The sequence below is a fragment of the Macaca fascicularis genome, chromosome 1 (genome assembly GCF_037993035.2).
Source record: "Macaca fascicularis isolate 582-1 chromosome 1, T2T-MFA8v1.1".
Taxonomy (NCBI): Eukaryota; Metazoa; Chordata; class Mammalia; order Primates; family Cercopithecidae; genus Macaca; species Macaca fascicularis.
In genome coordinates, this window is record NC_088375.1 from 104,778,550 (window position 1) to 104,797,773 (window position 19,224).

The following is a 19,224-nucleotide window of genomic DNA, read 5'->3' on the forward strand; positions in this document are numbered from 1 at the left end:
AAACCCCATCTCTACTAAAAATACAAAAATTAGCCAGGCATGGTGGTGCATGCCTGTAGTCCCAGATACTCGGGAGGCTGAGGCAGGAGAATGGCATGAACCCGGGAGGCGGAGGTTGCAGTGAGCTGTGATCACACCACTGCACTCTAGCCTGGGCGACAGAGCGAGACTCCGTCTTAAAAAAAAAAAAAAAAAAATTAGCTGGGCATGGTGGCGTGTGCCTGTAATCCCAGCTACTCGGGAAGCTGAGGCAGGGGAATCACTTGAACCCGAGAGGCAGAGGTTGCAGTGGGCAGGGATCTTGCCACTGCATTCCAGCCTGGGAGACAGGTGGGACTCCGTCTCAAAAAAAAAAAAAAAAAAAAAAAATCCCCCCAGTAGAGAAAAATTTGGAAGACACAGAAAAGTAAAAAAGAAGAAAAAAATCACTATAGATAGACTACTTAAATACAACCACTATCACCATTTTGAACTATTACCTTTATCCTTTTTTTCCCACATAGTTGAGATCTTACTTTTTATATAGTTTTGTATCCTACTTTTTCATTTAATTTTAATTTTATAACAAATATTTTTCTATGTTATAAGCTCTTCACAAACATTAGTCTTTTTTTTTTTTTTTTTTAAACAGAGTCTCGCTCTGTCGCCCAGGCTGGAGTGCAGTGGCACGATCTTGGCTCACTGCAAGCTCCGCCTCCCAGGTTCACCCCATTCTCCTGCCTCAGCCTCCCAAGTAGCTGGGACTACAGGCAACCGCCACCAGGCCCAGCTAAATTTTTTTTGCGTTTTTAGTAGAGACAGGGTTTCACCGTGTTAGCCAGGATGGTCTCCATCTCCTGACCTCGTGATCCACCTGCCTCAGCCTCCGAAAGTGCTGCAATTAAAGGCGTGAGCCACCGTGTCTGGCCAAACATTAGTCTTTTTTTTTTTTTTTTTTTTTTTTTTGAGACGAAGTCTCGCTCTGTCGCCCAGGCTGGAGTGCAGTGGCCGGATCTCAGTTCACTGCAAGCTCCGCCTCCCGGGTTCACGCCATTCTCCTGCCTCAGTCTCCCGAGTAGCTGGGACTACAGGCGCCCACCACCTCGCCCGGCTAGTTTTTTGTATTTTTTAGTAGAGATGGGGTTTCACCGTGTTAGCCAGGATGGTCTCGATCTCCTGACCTCATGATCCGCCCGTCTCGGCCTCCCAAAGTGCTGGGATTACAGGCTTGAGCCACCGCGCCCGGCCAAAACAAACATTAGTCTTTTTTTTGCAATTAATGTTTGGGGTATTTTTTGGCATCTTTAGTTCCTTATCCTAACCTTTGCGTAGAAGTCCTATGTTCTAAAATCAGAGTGATGGCCGGGCGCGGTGGCTCAAGCCTGTAATCCCAGCACTTTGGGAGGCCAAGACGGGCGGATCACGAGGTCAGGAGATCGAGACCATCCTGGCTGACACAGTGAAACCCCGTCTCTACTAAAAAATACAAAAAAAAACTAGCCGGGTGAGGTGGCGGGCGCCTGTAGTCCCAGCTACTCGGGAGGCTGAGGCAGGAGAATGGCGTGAACCCGGGAGGCGGAGCTTGCAGTGAGCCAAGATCACGCCACTGCACTCCAGCCTGGGCGGCAGAGCGAGACTCTGTCTCAAAAAAAAATAAAATAAATAAAAAATAAAATAAAATAAAATAAAATAAAATCAGAGTGATGGCTGGTGTAGTGGCTCACCCCTATAATCCCAGTACTTTGGGAGGCCCATGTGAGAGGATCACTTGAGCCCAGGAGTTCAAGACCAGCCTGGGCAACATAGTGTGACCCTGTGTCTAAAAAAAAAAAAAAAAAAAAAAAAAAAAGGCCGGGCGCGGTGGCTCAAGCCTGTAATCCCAGCACTTTGGGAGGCCGAGACGGGCGGATCACGAGGTCAGGAGATCGAGACCATCCTGGCTAACACCGTGAAACCCCGTCTCTACTAAAAATACAAAAAATTAGCCGGGCGAGGTGGCGGGCGCCTGTAGTCCCAGCTACTCTGGAGGCTGAGGCAGGAGAATGGCGTAAACCCGGGAGGCGGAGCTTGCAGTGAGCTGAGATCCGGCCACTGCACTCCAGCCCGGGCTACAGAGCAAGACTCCGTCTCAAAAAAAAAAAAAAAAAAAAAAAAAAAAATTTAAATTAGCCAGGCATGGTGGCATGTGCCTGAAGTCCCAGCTACTTAGGAGACTAAGGCAGAAGGATCACGTGAGCTCAAGAGTTTGAGGCCGCAGTAAGTCGTGATTGTGCCACTGCACTCCAGCCTTGGTGACAGAGCAAGATGCTGTCTCAAAATAAATAAGTAAAATAAAATCAGAGTGAAGTGAAGAAAACAAACACTTCACAGTTTTCTACAACCCTTTTAAATTTCACCGAATTTTAGCTCTTTCCTTTCTTTCTTTCTTTCTTTTTTTTTTTGAGACGGAGTCTCGCTCTGTCGCCCAGGCTGGAGTGCAGTGGCCGGATCTCAGCTCACTGCAAGCTCCGCCTCCCGGGTTCCTGCCATTCTCCTGCCTCAGCCCCCCAAGTAGCTGGGACTACAGGCACCCGCCACCACGCCCGGCTAATTTTTTGTATTTTTAATAGAGACGGGTTTCACTGTGTTTGCCAGGATGGTCTCGATCTCTCTCTCTCTCTCTCTCTCTCTCTCTCGACAGAGTTTTGCCTCTCGTTGCCCAGGCTGGAGTGCAATGTCCTGATCTCAGCTCACTGCAACCTCTGCCTCCTAGGTTCAAGCGATTCTCCTGCCTCAGCCTCCCAAGTAGCTGGGATTACAAGCGCCTGCCACCACGCCTGGCTAATTCTTGTATTTTTAGTAGAGACGTGGTTTCACCATGTTGGTCAGGCTGGTCTTGAACTCCTGACCTTAAGTGATCCACTTGCCTCGGCCTCCCAAAGTGCTGGGATTACAGGTGTGAGCCACTGCGCCCGGCCTTTTCTTTCAACATTTAACAAGTAAGTTGGCTTTTTTGGAAGTATGTTGTTATTTAGTGACACATCTCTAAATATTTACAATTTTTGTTGAAATGTTAGGCAGGGAAGAAGAACCACACTGTTCCACAGGGAAGAACCCCAAGGAGTTTCATAGTTCACAGAGAAGAGGAACCGCAGGATTTCATGTGCTAGAGTAGAAAGCAGCTGTATGAGTTCCACAATGGGACAGGGTCGGGGACTTAAGGCAATGTGCTGGTCCTGCAGTAGTTCCCTGTTGGGTTTATTTTCTTTAACCTGTCTTTGTGTCAAAATGAGATTTCACGTTCCTCTTAAAACATGCCGTTTGAATACTGTATTTTTGGCATTGTCCAAGGAAGACTGAAAACTTGTAGCATGAATAATGTATTTTTTCACTTAAAATCTTGTGACTGTATTAAATTGTATTACTTGTAAGAGACTGTGATGTTTCCTGTTTTAAGATAGAATACAAAGTTGTTCTTTAATACATTAAATGGTGCTGAGGAAAGGAAATTAAAAAAAAAAAAGCAAAAACTGGTTTGGTGGCTCCGCCCTTGAAAGGGATCAGCTGAACCTGAGTCATGTGACCCTCCGGCACCTCTTCCGTCGGCTGAATTGCGGCCGTATGCACGGCTCTGTGGAGCACAGCTGGGGTTGGGGGCACTCTGCCCCCAGCCCCCTGCTCCTTTTGACTCTGTTTCTGTTTGCAGCCCCATTTGGCCTGCTGGGGGAGACGACCCGCCAGGTGAGGGCCCTGGGGCTACAGCGATAGAAGTTTCAGGAAATGCTACCCTTGCAGGGTGGCTGGAACCGGGCATCCAGGGGCTACGGGTGGAGGGCAGCTGCCAAGAGGAGGGTTCTTCAACCTGGAGGGTGTGGGAGATGGTCATGGGTCATGGGACGGGATTGTGGAGTAGGGTGAATGTGAGGGTGAAGTCTGAACCCCGACTCAGCCCTGGGTCCAGGCAAGTGTTGAATGTTTTCTTCTTCCCAGCCCTGTGACCTGACCTGCCCACCAGGATCAGGGGAGTCCTGGCTGTACCCTCTACCCTACCCCTTTTTGGATATCCTGTACCCACTGCCCCTTACCCCAGGGTTCCCTCAGCTCCCGCACACATTCCTCTTGTCTAGTCCCCAAGATCCCATCTTTTCTCCAGCACTTTCCAAACTCCCCTCCCCTCAAACTTCTCTTTTGCCCGTGTCTCTCCTTGATCCTGTTCCCTCAACCCTCCACTACTCCATGTTCCAGGTGTCTCTGGAGGTCATCCCTAACTGGCTGGGTCCCGTGCAGAACCTGCTTCATATCCGGGCAGTAGGCACCAATTCCACACTGCACTATATATGGAGCAGCTTGGGGCCTCTGGCAGTGGTGCTGGTAGCCACCAACACCCCCCACAGCACCCTGAGCGTCAACTGGAGCCGCCTGCTATCCCCTGAGCCCGATGGGGGCCTGATGGTGCTCCCCAAGGACAGCATTCAGTTTTCTTCTGCCCTTGTTTTTACCAGGGTGAGGAGGTTGGGAGAGAACCAAGGAGAAGAGTGCAGAGGAGAGAGTTCATCCCAATTAGAGGGTGGAACTAAAGACTAGGGGTGGTGAAATAGACTCAGATATGAAAGCCTTGGTAGGGGGTGAGTGGGAGGTGTGGTCTCGGGAGAAAAACAGAGGCAAGCCCAGTTCCACCCCACCCCCACCCTCCAGCTGCTTGAGTTTGACAGCACCAACGTGTCTGATACGGCAGCAAAGCCTCCAGGAACACCATATCCTCCATACTCCTTGGCTGATTTCTCTTGGAACAACATCACTGATTCATTGGATCCTGCCACCCTGAGTGCCACATTTCAAGGCCACCCCATGAACGACCCTACCAGGACTTTTGCCAATGGCAGCCTGGCCTTCAGGGTAAGGGGTAGGAAATTGGAAAGACTCAAAAAGGCTGATTTGAGAGGGTGGGATTTAATGATGGAGGTGGCCCTTAAGAACAGGCATCCAGCTATTTCCCACACCTCCCATGCTTCTTCCTTCCTAGGTCCAGGCCTTTTCCGGGTCCAGCCGACCAGCCCAACCCCCTCGCCTCCTGCACACAGCAGACACCTGTCAGCTAGAGGTGGCCCTGGTTGGAGCCTCTCCCCGAGGAAACCGTTCCCTGTTTGGGCTGGAGGTAGCCACACTGGGCCAGGGCCCTGACTGCCCGTCAGTGCAGGAGCAGCACTCCATCGACGATGAATATGCACCTGCCGTCTTCCAGGTCAGGCTTCCTGGAGAGAGGCAGAGGGGTGAGGAATATAGGTGGGACGCCATTGGGACCTAAAACTCATTCAACCATTTGCCATTTAGCAACACTTACTTTGGGTCGTTTAAGTGCTAGGCACTGTGCTAATGAATCTGACCCAGTCCCTGCCCTCAGTGGAGACAGACAGGCAGTGCAGTATGACTTACACTCTGGCAGGTGGAGATCTGCAAGGGGCCTGGGGGCCAAGAGGAGGGCTGAGTCCAGACTTGCAGGCTTGGAAAACAACTCAGTCCTCACCCAGTCGAACTCTCCATTTTTACAGAGGAGGGATTGAGGCCCTGCCTAGGACTCAGGACTCCTGTTGCTAGTCACAGATGAAGGCTGGGAGAGGCAGGGAAAAGAGGGTTGGGCACAGGTTGGTCCTCTTTACCCTCCCTTGTTTGCCTTTCTTCCCAGTTGGACCAGCTGCTGTGGGGCTCCCTCCCATCAGGCTTCGCACAGTGGCGACCGGTGGCTTACTCCCAGAAGCCGGGGGGCCGAGAATCAGCCCTGCCCTGCCAAGCTTCCCCTCTTCATCCTGCCTTGGCATACCCTCTTCCCCAGTCACCCATTGTCCGAGCCTTCTTTGGGTCCCAGAATAACTTCTGTGCCTTCAATGTGACGTTCGGGGCTTCTACAGGCCCTGGCTACTGGGACCAACACTACCTCAGCTGGTGAGAGCCAGGGCTTGGGCTGAAGGCTTGGGGAGTTGAAGTGGACCAAGGCTGAGTCTCCCAGCCTTTCCTCCTAAGCCCGCTTACCTCTCTCTCTCTGCTTGCTCTAGGTCGATGCTCCTGGGTGTGGGCTTCCCTCCAGTGGATGGCTTGTCCCCACTAGTCCTGGGCATCATGGCGGTGGCCCTGGGTGCCCCAGGGCTCATGCTGCTAGTGGGAGGCTTGGTTCTGCTACTGTACCACAAGAAGTACTCAGAGTACCAGTCCATAAATTAAGGCCCGCTCTCTGGAGGGAAGGACATTACTGGACCTGTCTTGTTGTGCCTCAAAACTCTGGAGGTTGGAGTATCAAGTTCCAGTCGGCCCCTTCACTCCCCCGTCTTGCTTTTCTGTGGAACCTCAGAGGCCAGCCTCAATTTCCTGGAGACCCCCAGGTGGGGCTTCCTTCATACCTTGCGGGGGGAACTTTGGAGGGGGTGGAGGACAGGGCTATTGATAAGGTCCCCTTGGTGTTGCCTTCTTGCATCTCCACACATTTCCCTTGGATGGGACTCGCAGGCCTAAATGAGAGGCATTCTGACTGGTTGGCTGCCCTGGAAGGCAAGAAAATAGATACTTTTTTTTTCACAGGGCTCCAGTTTATTGATGTGTGAGTGTCGTTGGGCTGGTCTTGGGCTGGTTCCAGGGAATGGAAGGGCTAAGAGATGGGCTTGGAAGGCAAGTTTCTGTTTGAGGCTCCATTTCCTTGCTGTGGAACCAAGGAACCTGCCAGCTCCACTCCACCAGGTAGAGTTAGGAGGTTTCTATTGTCATCTGAATGAAACAGGGAAGGGACACTCGAGACTGGGGGACAAACAGGAAGAAAAAGCCAGCAAAGACTGGTAGTAATTTATTGTTACACACACACACTCATACTAGGTTAACATCAGCCACCGCACCATCCAGGCACTCCCCAGCCACCACGTGTGAGCGTGCGCGTACACACACACACACACACACAGACACACACACACCCTCTTGGGAGGCAGATTTCCCTGTCTGCTCCCCTCTTCCCGTGGGAGAGGCATGGCTTCTGGGCAGTTTGAAGGTGGGAAGTTACAGGGGCCTAAATAGGTAGAAGAGCAGCAGCTCTGGACTGGCCAGCTGTAAATAGTCTTAACTCAGGCTAAGGGGCCCTAAGGCCAGTCATGGAGGGTCCTGAATCCAGATCCCCAGGAAGGTTTTCACCAAACATCACAGTCCCATTTGATGTGATGCCCAGCCTCTATCCTTAAGGCATTTCCAGCGTCCTTGATGCACTGTGCTTAGACAACTGGCACAGAAGTGGTCAGGGCCTTGGCTGTGGCTCTGCCTCCTGCCTCATGGGAAGCCGGGGAGCGGACCAGAGTCCAGCATTAGGGAGCCCTTGTGGTAGTGGTGGGAGGCTGCTCAGGAAGGAGCTGTGCCTCTCCCCTGGTCCTGGCCCCATGCCCTCAGCATCCGTAAGAAACATGGCTGTCCACCTTTTTCCCTGCAAGAAAACTAAGTCCATCCCTTATGACTGTCCCGGGCACCAAAGGTGAAGGGCAGCCCGGGCAAGGGGAGAACTCTGATTGATTGGAGTCCCTGTTGGGGTAGTAGCAGGGTTCCACCCACCGCGGTCCTAGGCCTGGGGGCGAAGTCCAGGCCTGGCCACAAGGTTCAAAGATATGTCAGACCCACGCTGCTACCCGCTACTCCGAGTGGGAGGGCGGAGCGGCTCAGCCCCAGGGGCGGGGCCTGTAGTCGGAGGCCGACCGGGCGTGGTCCGGGTAATCCAGGCGGCTCTCCGTGGCAGTGAGCATGCGCTCCGGCTCCACCACGAACATGTAGTAGAGGTTCCACATCAGCATTGACAGCAGCGGCAGAAACGTCAGGCCATAGCCGAAGCCGCGGAAGGAGCGGCCCACGGCGAAGGTCAGCCAGTAGATCAGACTGGGGGGGCAAGAAAAGGGTCAGGCTACTCTCAAGGGAAGCGCTTCAGCTTGGCAATAGGCTGACAGTGGGGGGAGTAGATAGGGAGGCAGATGCAGTTGGTGGGTATGGCTGGTGCTTCCAAATACAGCCAAAGTTTATGCATTTAAAATGTATTAGGCACAGCGCTAATTACTATAAGTGATTGATTTTGACTTCCCCACATCTTTATGAAGTCGAGTATATTATTCCTTTCCCTCTTTTATTTATTTTTCGATTTATTTTTATTTTTTTAGAGACCTGGTCTTGCTATGTGTTGCCAGTCTGGGCTCAAACTTCTGGCCTTGAGTGATTCTCTCACCTCAGACTCCTGAGTAGCTGGGACTACAGATGCGAGCCACCACACCTGGCTGTACAAACTTTAAAATGTTTGAGCAAATTCAATCAGTATAGTAAAATATTTTCCTCCCTTTAACGATTCCCACCCTATTCTCCCCCACCCCCACCCCAGGCATCAGTATTATGGTTTCTTGTGCACTAAGTGATTTTTTAAATTATTATTATTATTTTGAGACGGAGTCTCGCTCTGTCACCCAGGCTGGAGTGCAGTGGCATGATCTCAGCTCACTGTAAGCTCCGCCTCCCGGCTTCAAGCGATTCTCCTGCCTCAGCCTCCCAAGTAGCTGGGACTACAGGTGCCCGCCACCATGCCTTGATAATTTTTTGTATTTTTAGTAGAGACGGGGTTTCACCCAAGATGGTCTCAATCTCCTGACCTGATCATCTGCCCTCCTTGGCCTCCCAAAGTGCTGGGATCACAGGAGTGAGCCACCACGCCTAGCCTTTTTTTTTTTTTTTTAGAGATGGGGTCTTACTCTGTCAGCCAGGCTGGAGTGCAGTGGCAGCCCCCAACTCCTGGGCTCAAGCAGTCCTTCCACCACAGCCTCCCAAGTAGCAGGGACTACAGGTGTGTGCCGCCATGCCCAGCTGATTTTTAAAATTATTTTTGTACAGATGAGGGTCTCAAACTCCTGGCTTCAAGCAATTCTCCTGCCTTGGCCTCCCAAAGTGCTGAGATTACAGGTGTGAGCCACCATGTCCAGCAGATTTTTTCTTTTATTTATTTTTTCTTAAAGACCAGTGTGCTTTTCTTGGAGAAAGAAGAAGGAAGAAAGAAGAAGGAAGGAAGGAAGGAGGGAGGGAGGGAGGGAGGGAAGGAAGGAAGAAAGGAAGGAAGGAAGGAAGGAAGGAAGGAAGGAAGGAAGGAAGGAAGGAAGGAAGGAAGGAAGGGGAAGAAGAGCCAGTGTGATAGTACATTGAGTGATTTTTTAAAAAGTGCATATATGAGCAAAAAACTATTTTTCCCTTTTTTGAAGTATGGCAGCATACTATATAGACTGTTCTCTGCATGTTTATTTTTTTCCCCATTTAATATATCCTGGAGGCCGGGCGCGGTGGCTCAAGCCTGTAATCCCAGCACTTTGGGAGGCCGAGACGGGCGGATCACGAGGTCAGGAGATCGAGACCATCCTGGCTAACACGGTGAAACCCCGTCTCTATTAAGAAATACAAAAAAACTAGCCGGGCGAGGTGGTGGGCGCCTGTAGTCCCAGCTACTCGGGAGGCTGAGGCTGGAGAATGGCGTAAACCCGGGAGGCGGAGCTTGCAGTGAGCTGAGATCCGGCCACTGCACTCCAGCCTGGGTGACAGAGCGAGACTCCATCTCAAAAAAAAAAAATATATATATATATTATATATATATATCCTGGAGATCATTTTATATCAATATAAAAATGGTTTTCCCATTCTTTTATAGCTGCAGTGTGTTCCACTGTATTTATCCTTTTGCAGATGAAGAAACTAAGATTTCAAATGGGTTAAGTAAGACTCATCCAAGATCACACATCTGGGAAACAGAAAAGTCATGATTTGAACCCAAGCCTGTTCATTACCTCCTCTTCTGCCAATTTGAGGGGCAGATGTAAAGAGGAGAGCAAAGAAGCCACCTCCAGGAGGGCTTGAAGCCCAGAGGATGGGTCAGCCACAAATTTCGTGGAAGATTTGTTCAATACACACCCCTCAATGGAGGGAGGGAAGAGCAACTTCCTCTTACATAATTCATGTGCCTCTGTTCTTTTTCACCTGTGAAAGGGAGGGAAGAATAACTGCTGCTTCTCTTCTGCACTAGGAAGCAGCACAGCATAATGAACCCTTACCAAATACCAGATTTTTTTGTTGTTGTTCTTGTTTTTTTTTTTGAGATGGAGTCTCACTGTCGCCCAGGCTGAAGTGCAGTGGCCCGATCTCGGCTCACTGCAAGCTCCACCTCCTGGGTTCACGCCATTCTCCTGCCTCAGCCTCCCGAGTAGCTGGGACTACAGGCGCCCACCACCACTAATTTTTTGTATTTTTAGTAGAGATGGGGTTTCACCATGTTAGCCAGGATGGTCTCAATCTTCTGACCTGGTGATCCGCCCGTCTCGGCCTCCCAAAGTGCTGGGATTACAGGCGCCCACCACCACACCCAGCTAATTCTGTATTTTTATTAGAGACGGGGTTTTACCATGTTAGCCAGGATGGTCTCAATCTCCTGACCTCATGATCCACCCGCCCTGGCCTCCCAAAGTGCTGGGATTACAGGCGTGAGCCACTGCGCCCAGCCCCAAGTACCAAATTGTTTTAAGTACTCTACATGAGTTAACTCATTTAATCCCCATAACAACCTCATTTTACAGATGATGAAACTGAGGCACAAACTGCTTAATGAACTTGTCCATGGTAAAGAAGGACCCTGGATAAGAGAGGGAAGGGACCTGGATTCTAGTGCTGACACTATTGCTGACGACCTGAGCAACTCTTCTCCCCTAATCTGTTGTGATTTCCCCTTTGTAAAATGGGAAGCCTGGACCAGACAATCACTGAGTCTTCCTTTAGCTCCCTGATTACTTTTACTGCTTAAGCCAACTTCTATCTGAGACCAGTATTCCCCAAGAGTTTGAGATGGGAGGCTGAGTTACATGAGCAGGAACATATTTATTTCGGGAAAACCTACTGGGAGAAAATGCAAGGCTGCATGATGGTCAGGAGGCTGGTGGGACAACTGACTGCTGGACCACAATCAGAAGTGACGGGAAGATTAATTTTAGCTCAACAGGAATAATATTTTATTTTAGCAAGCTACCTGGAATCCTGTATCAAAAGTAACAAGAGCAGGCCAGGCGTGGTGGCTCACACCTATAATCCCAGCACTTTGGGTGGCCCAGGCGGGTGGATTATCTGAGGTCAGGAGTTCAAGACCAGCCTGGCCAACATGGTGAAACCCTGTCTCTACTAAAAATACAAAAAAATTTACCTGGGCATGGTGGCTCACACCTGTAATCTCAGCTACTCAGGGGGCAGACGCAGGAAAATTGCTTGAGCCCAGGATACAGAGGTTGTAGTGAGCCGAGATGGCGCCACTGCACTCCAGCCTGGGTAACAGAATAAGACACCGTCTCAAAAAAAAAAAAAAAAAAAAGTAACAAGAGCATATGTATTAGGGAAAATGGAAGAAAACACCTGCATTTGGGTTAAGAAATTCAAAGGTGCCTTCTAGGTTAATAGTAGTTCATGTGAAAATACCCCTAAGGATTTTAGGTGATGGTAAAAAGTCTGAATGAAAGGAGAGTAAGGGCCAGGCGCGATGGCTCACGCCTGTAATCCCAACACTTTGGGAGCCCAAGGCGGGCAGATCATCTGAGGTCAGGAGTTCAAGACCAGCCTGGCCAACATGGTGAAACCCTGTCTCTACTAAAAATACAAAACATTAGTTGGGCCTGGTGGTGGGTGCCTATAATCCCAGCTACTTGGGAGGCTGAGGCAGGAGAATAGCTTGAACCCAGGAGGTGGAGATTGCAGTGAGCTGAGATCATGCCATTGTATTCTCCAGCCTGGGCAACGAGAGTGAAACGTTGTCTCAAAAAAAAAAAAAAAAAAAAAAAAGAGAAGAGTAAGAAGGCTGCGACGAGAGCTCACATGTCCTTGGTTTGTATGAAGAAAAGGACGGTACCTTCTACTGGGGCCCTCTCGTCATTGACAAACAGGAAGAGGACAGTACCCTCAACCAGGCCCCCCAACTGTGACAGGCAGAAGTTTCTTCCCAGGACAGTGAAGAAACCGGGCCATTTTGCAAAGCAGATACTAGGGGGACAGAGTGTTAGAGTGGGGGGATTGAGAGGTTGTGTCAAATATCTAAATTTGTCCTAGGCAATTCTGGAGGTCAGAATCTGGGCAGAAATGTTTAGCGCAGTATGAAGAACTGTCTAACAATTAGTACCTTTAAAAATGGAAAAAGGCCGGGCACGGTGGCTCAAGCCTGTAATCCCAGCACTTTGGGAGGCCGAGACGGGCGGATCACGAGGTCAGGAGATCGAGACCATCCTGGCTAACACGGTGAAACCCCGTCTCTACTAAAAAAATACAAAAAAAAACTAGCCGGGCGAGGTGGCGGGCGCCTGTAGTCCCAGCTACTCGGGAGGCTGAGGCAGGAGAATGGCGTGAACCCGGGAGGCGGAGCTTGCAGTGAGCTGAGATCCGGCCACTGCACTCCAGCCTGGGCGACAGAGCGAGACTCCGTCTCAAAAAAAAAAAAAAAAAAAAAGGAAAAAGACTGGTTTATATGAAGAATTGAGTAATCAGCACACTGGGAAGTTGAGGCAGGAGGATTGCTTGAGGCCAGGAGTTTGCGACCAGCCTGGGCAACATAGTGAGACCTCATCTCTATTTTTTATTTTATTTTAATTAATTATTTATTTGTTTGAGCCAGAGTCTCGCTCTGTCACCCAGGCTGGAGGGCAATGGCGCGATTTCGGCTCACTGCAACCTCCGCCTCCCAGGTTCAAGCGATTCTCCTTCCTCGGCCTCCTGAATAGCTGGGATTACAGATGCCCACCACCACACCTGGCTAATTTTTTGTATTTTTAGTAGAGCTGGGGTTTCACCTTGTTGGCCAAGCTGGTCTCGAGCTCCTGACCTTGTGATCCACCCGCCTCAGCCTCCCAAAGTGCTGGGATTACAGGCGTGAGCCACTGCACCCGGCTATTTGTTTTTTTGAGATGAAGTCTAGCTCTGTTGTCCAGGCTGGAGTGCAGTGGCATGATCTTGTCTCACTGCAATCTCCGCCTCCTGGGCTCAAGCAATTCTCCTGCCTCAGCCTCCTGAGTAGCTGGGACTACAGGTGTGCACCATCATGCTCAGCTAATTTTTGTATTTTTAGTAGAGACAGAGTTTCACCATGTTGGCCAGGCTGGTCTCAAACTCCTGACCTCAAGTGATCTGCCACCTCGGCCTCTTAAAGTGCTGAGATTACAGGCATGAGCCACTGCACCCAGCCTTCTCTCTATTTTGAAAAAATATATCTATTTTTAAGTTGTACATTTGGTCATAGGGGGTGTTCAGCTAGAGACCAAAACAGCTACCTGACCAGATTGCCACGGGAGTGGCTGCAATGGGTGCATGGATCTAGATGACACCTGAAAGCCTTTTTGTTTGACATGGTTATATGTATCTCTGAAATCAGCTTCCATCTGCTGACCAGCTGAAGTAAGGTACAAGAGAGAAGGTGGACTTATCTCCCCAGGGCACACATTTGGGCCAGGGTAGAATCCGGAAAGCTCCTGACCCTGATTCTCCAGACATTCAGATGCCTAGGTTCTCTAGCACCATTCCCTCTCCCATGCCCACCCCCTGCCCCAACTTACCGGGAGATGGCAAAGAGACCAGTGAGCAGAGGGAGCAGTTTGAGGGTGTCCTGGGGCAGGTAAGTGGAAAGCACGGCCAGGTTGAAGAAGTAGAGGATAAAGAGCTGGATCGACTGGGCCACATATCGCCGGTGGATCTCCACTTCCCGCCGTGGCTCCCCAAAGGGCCGAAGGGCAGAAAAGCATAACAGGCTCAGCCCGTACACCAGGATCCCTGGGTGGAGTTGGGAAACACAGGGTAGGGTCAGAACAGGCAGGGTAAGGGCGCAAGAGGCAGTAAGCTGGGGGCAGGTTCACTGTGGGCAGTGCATAGCCTCTACACAGTGGGGTGGAAGTGGTCCTGGGAGGATATGGGCATGCAGACTGGCAGGGGGTGGGAGACCCTGAGGGGCCCAGGCCAAGTGAAGGGAAACCCTCCTGCTCCCCATGGCAGGCAGGCCCTGCCCTCCTCAAGTCCACTTCCCAATCTCCCCTTTCTTCTCACAGGCTCACCCAGCACAATGGGGAAGGTGGCAAAGACCCCGCAGCGGAGTGTGTAGATCAGGCGGGAAGTCATGGTGGGCAGCCGTGGGACATCAAACGGCAGGAAGGCATATGCCCCATATAGTAGGCAGGGGAAGAGGATGAGTGCAGCTCCCACGGAGGCCACAGCCCTTAGCCACTCACGGTCTCCACAGCTCCCGCAGCCCCCACAGGAATGGCCAGGCGGCCTCACCACCGCCTCAGCCCACTTGCGCTCAGTGGGGTCGGGCTGGGTGGCCCGGGGGGGCATGAAGGTTCGGCACTCGCCCTCGCCTGCCTCACAGCGCATGATAAGGTCTTCTTGGGGCCGCCGCTCAATGCACTGTAGGTCAATAGGCACGAAGGCACGGGCCGCTTTCTCAGGCAGCAGGTTGGCATCGTCTTCGGGCAGCTCCTCTAGCTTGGTAAGTGGCTCTGACTCAGGGGGCTCTGGTTCAATGTCCCGCCAGCCAGGGGGATCCGGGAACGGAGCACTGGGCTGAGGGCCGGTCCCCCAGGGCAAGGTGGCAGCCTCGCTTACTGTGCTGTCTAGACCATCCTCAGCCCCCTCTATGGCTGTGGGAGACCCAGCTGAAGACCCCACTCTGACGGACTCAGCTCCTGGGGATTCGGCCCCACCTTCCCCTTCTGGCTGCCGGCCATTGGGAACCAAGGCCTGGGGTGAGCTCTTCTCTGGGGAATCCGACCTCTTCAATTCCAGCAGGGCCAGGGTCTCCTGTTCTGTCATCCTGGGGCCTCAGTTCTGGGATCTACAATGTCAAGTCATCCTGCAGGGAGCAGAGGAAAGCTCTGTCAGAAACCCCTGTCTTCTAGTTGTTAGGACAGGTTGACAGAACTCATACTCCCCAGGGCAACTGGTTTCATGGGCTTTGGCCCCTTCTGGAGCCTTAGGGAGAAACTGGTACAGAGGAAGACGTTGAAACAGAGGGAGGAGGGAAGGAAGTGAGCAGCCGAAATGGAGGCACCCTTTCGACATCAAATGCCATCCAACAGGAGAGGGTGAGTCAAGGGGCACAGGCCCTGGCAGCTGTGGCCTCAGTCAGCCTCCACCCACACCTTCTATGCCCCTCCACCAAAACCCCTGGAGTCATGGCCACCCTAATGCAGGAACAGGAGGCAGAAGAGGTGTCTAGAACTTTGCCAAGTTTCTTTCCTACCGAGGATCTTGCTGTATGTAGACAGAGAAGCTTCCCCTCCACTGTCCCATCTCCCCTTCTCCCTGCATATCCCTGCTTGGAACCCTCCTGCATTCCAGGTGAGACCAGTGATTTGCCAACTAATCTGTCCCAAAAAGCTGGCAGTTGCAGGCACCCTCTTCCTTCATTGGTACTTGGTCAGTTCCCAAACTCCTCACTAGTCCACCTCATCCGTCTCTGCAGGGCCTGGATCTGTTATTCCGGCATTTAGGTCTGATCATGACTGTTTTGTATGCCTTCTCTCCTGTCTTTCTCCCCTCCCTGCTGCCCTTCATCTCATTGCTTCTGGATGGGACTGATTCCCTTCCTTCATCTCAAGGGCCCTCCAAACCTTGTAGTTTGGACCCAGGACATCCTCTTACTTTCCATATGGAGTGGAGGGTCCCCAGCGTCCATCCGTCTGTCCGTCTGTCCGGGAAGGAGCTGCCCAGCTACCTGCTGGCTCTGCAAGTATTTCTCTCTGTCTCCCTCCCTTTACCTGTGTCTCAAAACCTGTCTGACCAGAGCAGGTGGGGCCCAGATTAAAGGGGCAGGCCCCGCCCTGCTGAATCTGCCGACAAAAAAAGCATTAGAGGAGGATGTCGTCATTCTTTCCGAAAGTTGGGATGCAGCTGGACAAAGAGGTAAGTTCACATTCTAGGCAACTGGAATGTGTAGGAGCTCCCAGCTCAGGAAAGCAGAGGGAGAAAAGTGGATTTGTGGACCAAAGGGTGCTCGGAGTAGGCTGGGATACCCAGAGATGGAATTTGTACACTTATTCATTCAGTAAATATTTACTGGTCACCATTATTAGCTAGGAACTATTCTAGGCAGACACAGAGGAGAACAAGATGACAGTCAAGGTCTCTGCCCTTGAGAAGCTTATGTTCTATTGGGGTAACAGATAATGAAGAAGCCTAGCAACTAAATCAATTAGACAATTTTTATAGGAAAGACCTCTTTGGTAAGGTAATATTTGAGCTGAAACCTGATGGGAAATCAGGAGTATGAGTGTTACAGGCAGAGGAACAGCAAGTGAAAGACCAATGGATGGGAAAGACTTAGGCTGTTTCAGGAACAGAAAGAAGATGGGTGGCTGAAGCCAAGAGCATAGCGGTAGAAGGGCAATTTATGTTCTCATTACAATTCGTACACAGGCAAAAAACAAAACAAAACACAAAAAACAAAACAAACAAAAAAACCCCTTGCTTTTAAACTTAGGTTTAAGCTAAAACAAGACAAAGCAGTCACGCTCCTAGCTGTGAGCCCACCTGCCCTGATATCCAATGTGAGGATCAGGAGATAGAAACGTGAGGGACTAGCTTCTCATTCCTATGAGTCCTTATCCCTAAAGTCATTTGAGCTTTGTGAGGGCAGGGATAGTGTCTAGCTTGCTCACCTCTCTGTGTCTAGAATCCTGCACTGTGGCTGGAAAACAGCAGTTCAATAAATGTTACTGGGTGGTAAGAGATATGCAAGCTGGAAATCTTTGGGAGGGGAGCTGAAGGGCCAAGACGCTTGTACAAGTCATTTCTTCCAGGGCTTTACTCCTATGTGATGCTCGGCCCTTTCCAAGGAAACTTTCACATGCACTTTTTGTTTGTTTAAATTATGGGGGAAAAGGGAAAGCTGGAGTCACTCTAACCAGTAATCTGAAAGAGGCTTGGTTCAAACGGGGAGGCGGGAAAGGGGCAGAAGGATGGACCAAATGACCACTGTGGGACAAAGCAGTCACCCTCCTAGCTGTAAGCTCACCTGCCCTGATCCAGTTAAGCTTTGGCCGCCTCAGTGGGTACACTGTCAGTTCTCTGATAGCTTTGCCAATAAAGTTTTTCGCAAGGGTTTGGAGAAGCCGGAAAGAGGCCATGCTGCCCAGAGTTAGTTCTGGCAACTTCCCGGGAGGGAAAACGAGTTTCGCGAGATTTGGTAGCAGCAGGCCACTGGTCCGCAACTGTGCGGCTGCCATCGCGAGATTTGCCAGGCGGAGGAGGAGCTGTCGCGGGCAGCCGCCTCACAGCGATGGCGGCCGAGCAGGGCCGGCGGCGGCGGCGGCTGCGGCTACGGCCGGAGACGGCAGTGGTGGTGGTAGTGGTGGGTGGCGGGGGCCTGTGACCGGGAGCTGCCCCCGGACCCGGGCACCATGAGCCAAGGCCCCCCCACAGGGGAGAGCAGCGAGCCCGAAGCAAAAGTCCTCCACACTAAGCGGCTTTACCGGTGAGAGGGGCCAGGGCGTGAGAGCAGCCGCCAAGGGAAGTGGGGAGACGGCGAGGGGCGGGGCCTCCCGCGCGGGCGGGGCCCGTGTGTCGGGGTAAGGTGCGGGAGAGGAAGGAGGGTGCAATTTTGGAGGCGGGGCGGGGTCCCGTAGTAACTCAGGATGGAACTGAAAGGAGGAATTGGGTGGGTGGGAGGTTTGGAGGGAAGCACGTGGAGGAATCCCCTCTGCAGTGAGCTTGCTTGGGGCGGGCACTAAGCTTTGTGGAGTTCGGGTAATAGGGTGAGAATTGAAGGCTGGAAGGGTTGGGTAGGTGAAGGTGGGGTCATAGGTGTAGAAAAACCCGGAAGGGAACGATGCTTGGAATCCTGTGGGATTTACAAGGAAGAGTCTTGGACTAAAGTCCGTAGAGCTAGGCTTAGGTCCATCCTTTGCCACTCTCTCACGATGTGACCTTGGGCCTCAGTTTCTTTATCCTTAAAAATAAATATTTGAATTGGATGTGCTCTAAATTAGAGTCCCATACAGCTCTAATTTTGAGGAGTCTGAATGAGAAAGTCTTGGCCTGGAAGGGCCACGAACGACTTTGTGTACAGAGCGTTCTTGGGATCTGGGAGGCAATTCCAGGCACCTGGGGACTCCTGAGTCCTGCCTTCCTCCCAGCCTCATGACTGTAGTCTCTTGCCAGGCAACTTCCGTTCCTGGTTTTTGACTTCCATAATGCCACCCACGCTTCACAAGTCACATCTTCAGCCCTTCAGCCCTCTGTTAGGAACAGGCCCGAATGAGCTCTTCCCATCGAAGGTGGAGGATTTGTTGTGTAGGTCAGCTAGAACATGGGCTCCATAACTGGGTCAAAATAGGACGAAGCATGGAAACTGAGTTTTGTGCTTTCTACTACAGAGTAGAGTTTGGGGTTTTCATTTAGCTTGGGCTTTATAGAACACGGATGCTTGCATGAGAAGACGACCCTCAGAGCCTTGGCCCCGTTTTGGCAGTGAAAGAGTCAAGAGGGCATGTTGTCTTTTCCTCTGAGTAGGCATCCTGCCTTCTCTGGCTTTGTAAGCCAGAGGCAGAGGGGACTATAGGCTACTCCAAAAATAGAAAAGTGATTCAATCTAGCGGCCCCTGGGCTCCCACTATGAGCTGCCCCAAGCAGTCCCCAGGCGGGTGAGGAGTTGGCTAGGGGCGGCACGTGTGCCTCATCATGCTGCCGAGTGTCAGTGCTGCCAGTCAGACAGCGCGTGGGCAGTGTCTGCAGTATTCCTTGTCTCTAGCTTTTAGGGATGGCTCTGGTCATCCTTCCAGTTGTCGTTAAATGTAGTTCTTTCTTAAACCACTACATTCACAGGACTAACCTAAGCTGATGTGTTTGCCTATGTGGCTTACCTATGTGCACATGGGTGTAATTGTGTTGTTGACTTTGAGCAGGGTAGAAATTTGAAGCAGCCAATCACTGTTTTTATAATTTATTATAGCTGGGTGATATGTGGAAGGAACTAGGAGGAAAGTCTGATTTCTCTGCTCAAGATAAATGTGTTGCTAGACTGGACTTGTCACTCTGAGCATCAGAAATTTGGGGAACTCCCACACGTAGCTGTTTACAGATATGAAATTCTGAAATATTTTAAGTCAGAAGAAAGGGCAGCAGGAGAAAGGAGCCTGGAAGCACCAGTTAATTAGGCCAATTCATTAGTTCTTTGTTTTTAAAAACATTTTTGTTTTTGCTAGGCCCGGGAGTGAATGA

General features: G+C 51.1%; 3 protein-coding genes across 7 annotated transcripts in view; 2 read left to right on the forward strand and 1 right to left on the reverse strand.

Annotated features, from left to right (window-relative positions):
- The first annotated feature begins 3,547 nt into the window (after positions 1 to 3,547).
- On the forward strand, positions 3,548 to 6,525 carry GLMP (glycosylated lysosomal membrane protein). Of its 2 annotated transcripts, none has more exons than XM_005541457.5 (6): positions 3,548 to 3,699; positions 4,204 to 4,461; positions 4,654 to 4,854; positions 4,982 to 5,200; positions 5,642 to 5,898; positions 5,977 to 6,525. In XM_005541457.5, the coding sequence occupies exons 1-6, from the start codon at positions 3,580 to 3,582 to the stop codon at positions 6,059 to 6,061; spliced, it is 1,140 nt and encodes a 379-aa protein (XP_005541514.3). In that variant the 5' UTR covers positions 3,548 to 3,579; the 3' UTR covers positions 6,062 to 6,525. The 2 variants fall into 2 exon arrangements, with proteins under 2 accessions (XP_005541514.3, XP_005541513.3); XM_005541456.5 differs by having other exon boundaries at positions 6,009 to 6,525.
- TMEM79 (transmembrane protein 79) lies at positions 6,515 to 17,162 on the reverse strand. Of its 3 annotated transcripts, none has more exons than XM_005541461.5 (4): positions 17,021 to 17,162; positions 14,061 to 14,857; positions 13,569 to 13,782; positions 6,515 to 7,851 (listed from the first exon to the last, which is right to left on the reverse strand). In XM_005541461.5, the coding sequence occupies exons 2-4, from the start codon at positions 14,815 to 14,817 to the stop codon at positions 7,638 to 7,640; spliced, it is 1,185 nt and encodes a 394-aa protein (XP_005541518.2). In that variant the 5' UTR covers positions 14,818 to 14,857; positions 17,021 to 17,162; the 3' UTR covers positions 6,515 to 7,637. The 3 variants fall into 3 exon arrangements, with proteins under 3 accessions (XP_005541518.2, XP_005541519.2, XP_065400720.1); XM_005541462.5 differs by lacking the exon at positions 17,021 to 17,162 and adding an exon at positions 15,649 to 15,748; XM_065544648.2 differs by lacking the exon at positions 6,515 to 7,851 and adding an exon at positions 11,085 to 11,300.
- Positions 17,163 to 17,254: 92 nt separating this feature from the next.
- Positions 17,255 to 19,224, forward strand: part of SMG5 (SMG5 nonsense mediated mRNA decay factor) — a 35,452-nt gene continuing 33,482 nt past the window's right edge. For both annotated transcript variants that reach the window (XM_005541460.4, XM_074040908.1), the window contains exon 1: positions 17,255 to 17,479. In XM_005541460.4, the coding sequence (XP_005541517.3) occupies positions 17,406 to 17,479 (74 nt within the window). In that variant the 5' untranslated portion in view covers positions 17,255 to 17,405. The remainder of the gene's footprint in view (positions 17,480 to 19,224) is intronic.

Coding starts and splice junctions, on each gene's coding strand:
- TMEM79 (XM_005541461.5), bottom strand. CDS start 14,817: ATGACAGAACAGGAGACCCTGGCCCTGCTGGAATTGAAGAGGTCGGAT. Junction 13,783..14,060: donor CACCTTCCCCATTGTGCTGG/GTGAGCCTGTGA, acceptor AACTCCACCCAG/GGATCCTGGTGTACGGGCTG. Junction 7,852..13,568: donor GGTCTCTTTGCCATCTCCCG/GTAAGTTGGGGC, acceptor TTGCCCCCCCAG/TCTGATCTACTGGCTGACCT.
- GLMP (XM_005541456.5), top strand. CDS start 3,580: ATGCACGGCTCTGTGGAGCACAGCTGGGGTTGGGGGCACTCTGCCCCC. Junction 4,462..4,653: donor CTGCCCTTGTTTTTACCAGG/GTGAGGAGGTTG, acceptor CCCACCCTCCAG/CTGCTTGAGTTTGACAGCAC. Junction 5,201..5,641: donor ATGCACCTGCCGTCTTCCAG/GTCAGGCTTCCT, acceptor CTTTCTTCCCAG/TTGGACCAGCTGCTGTGGGG.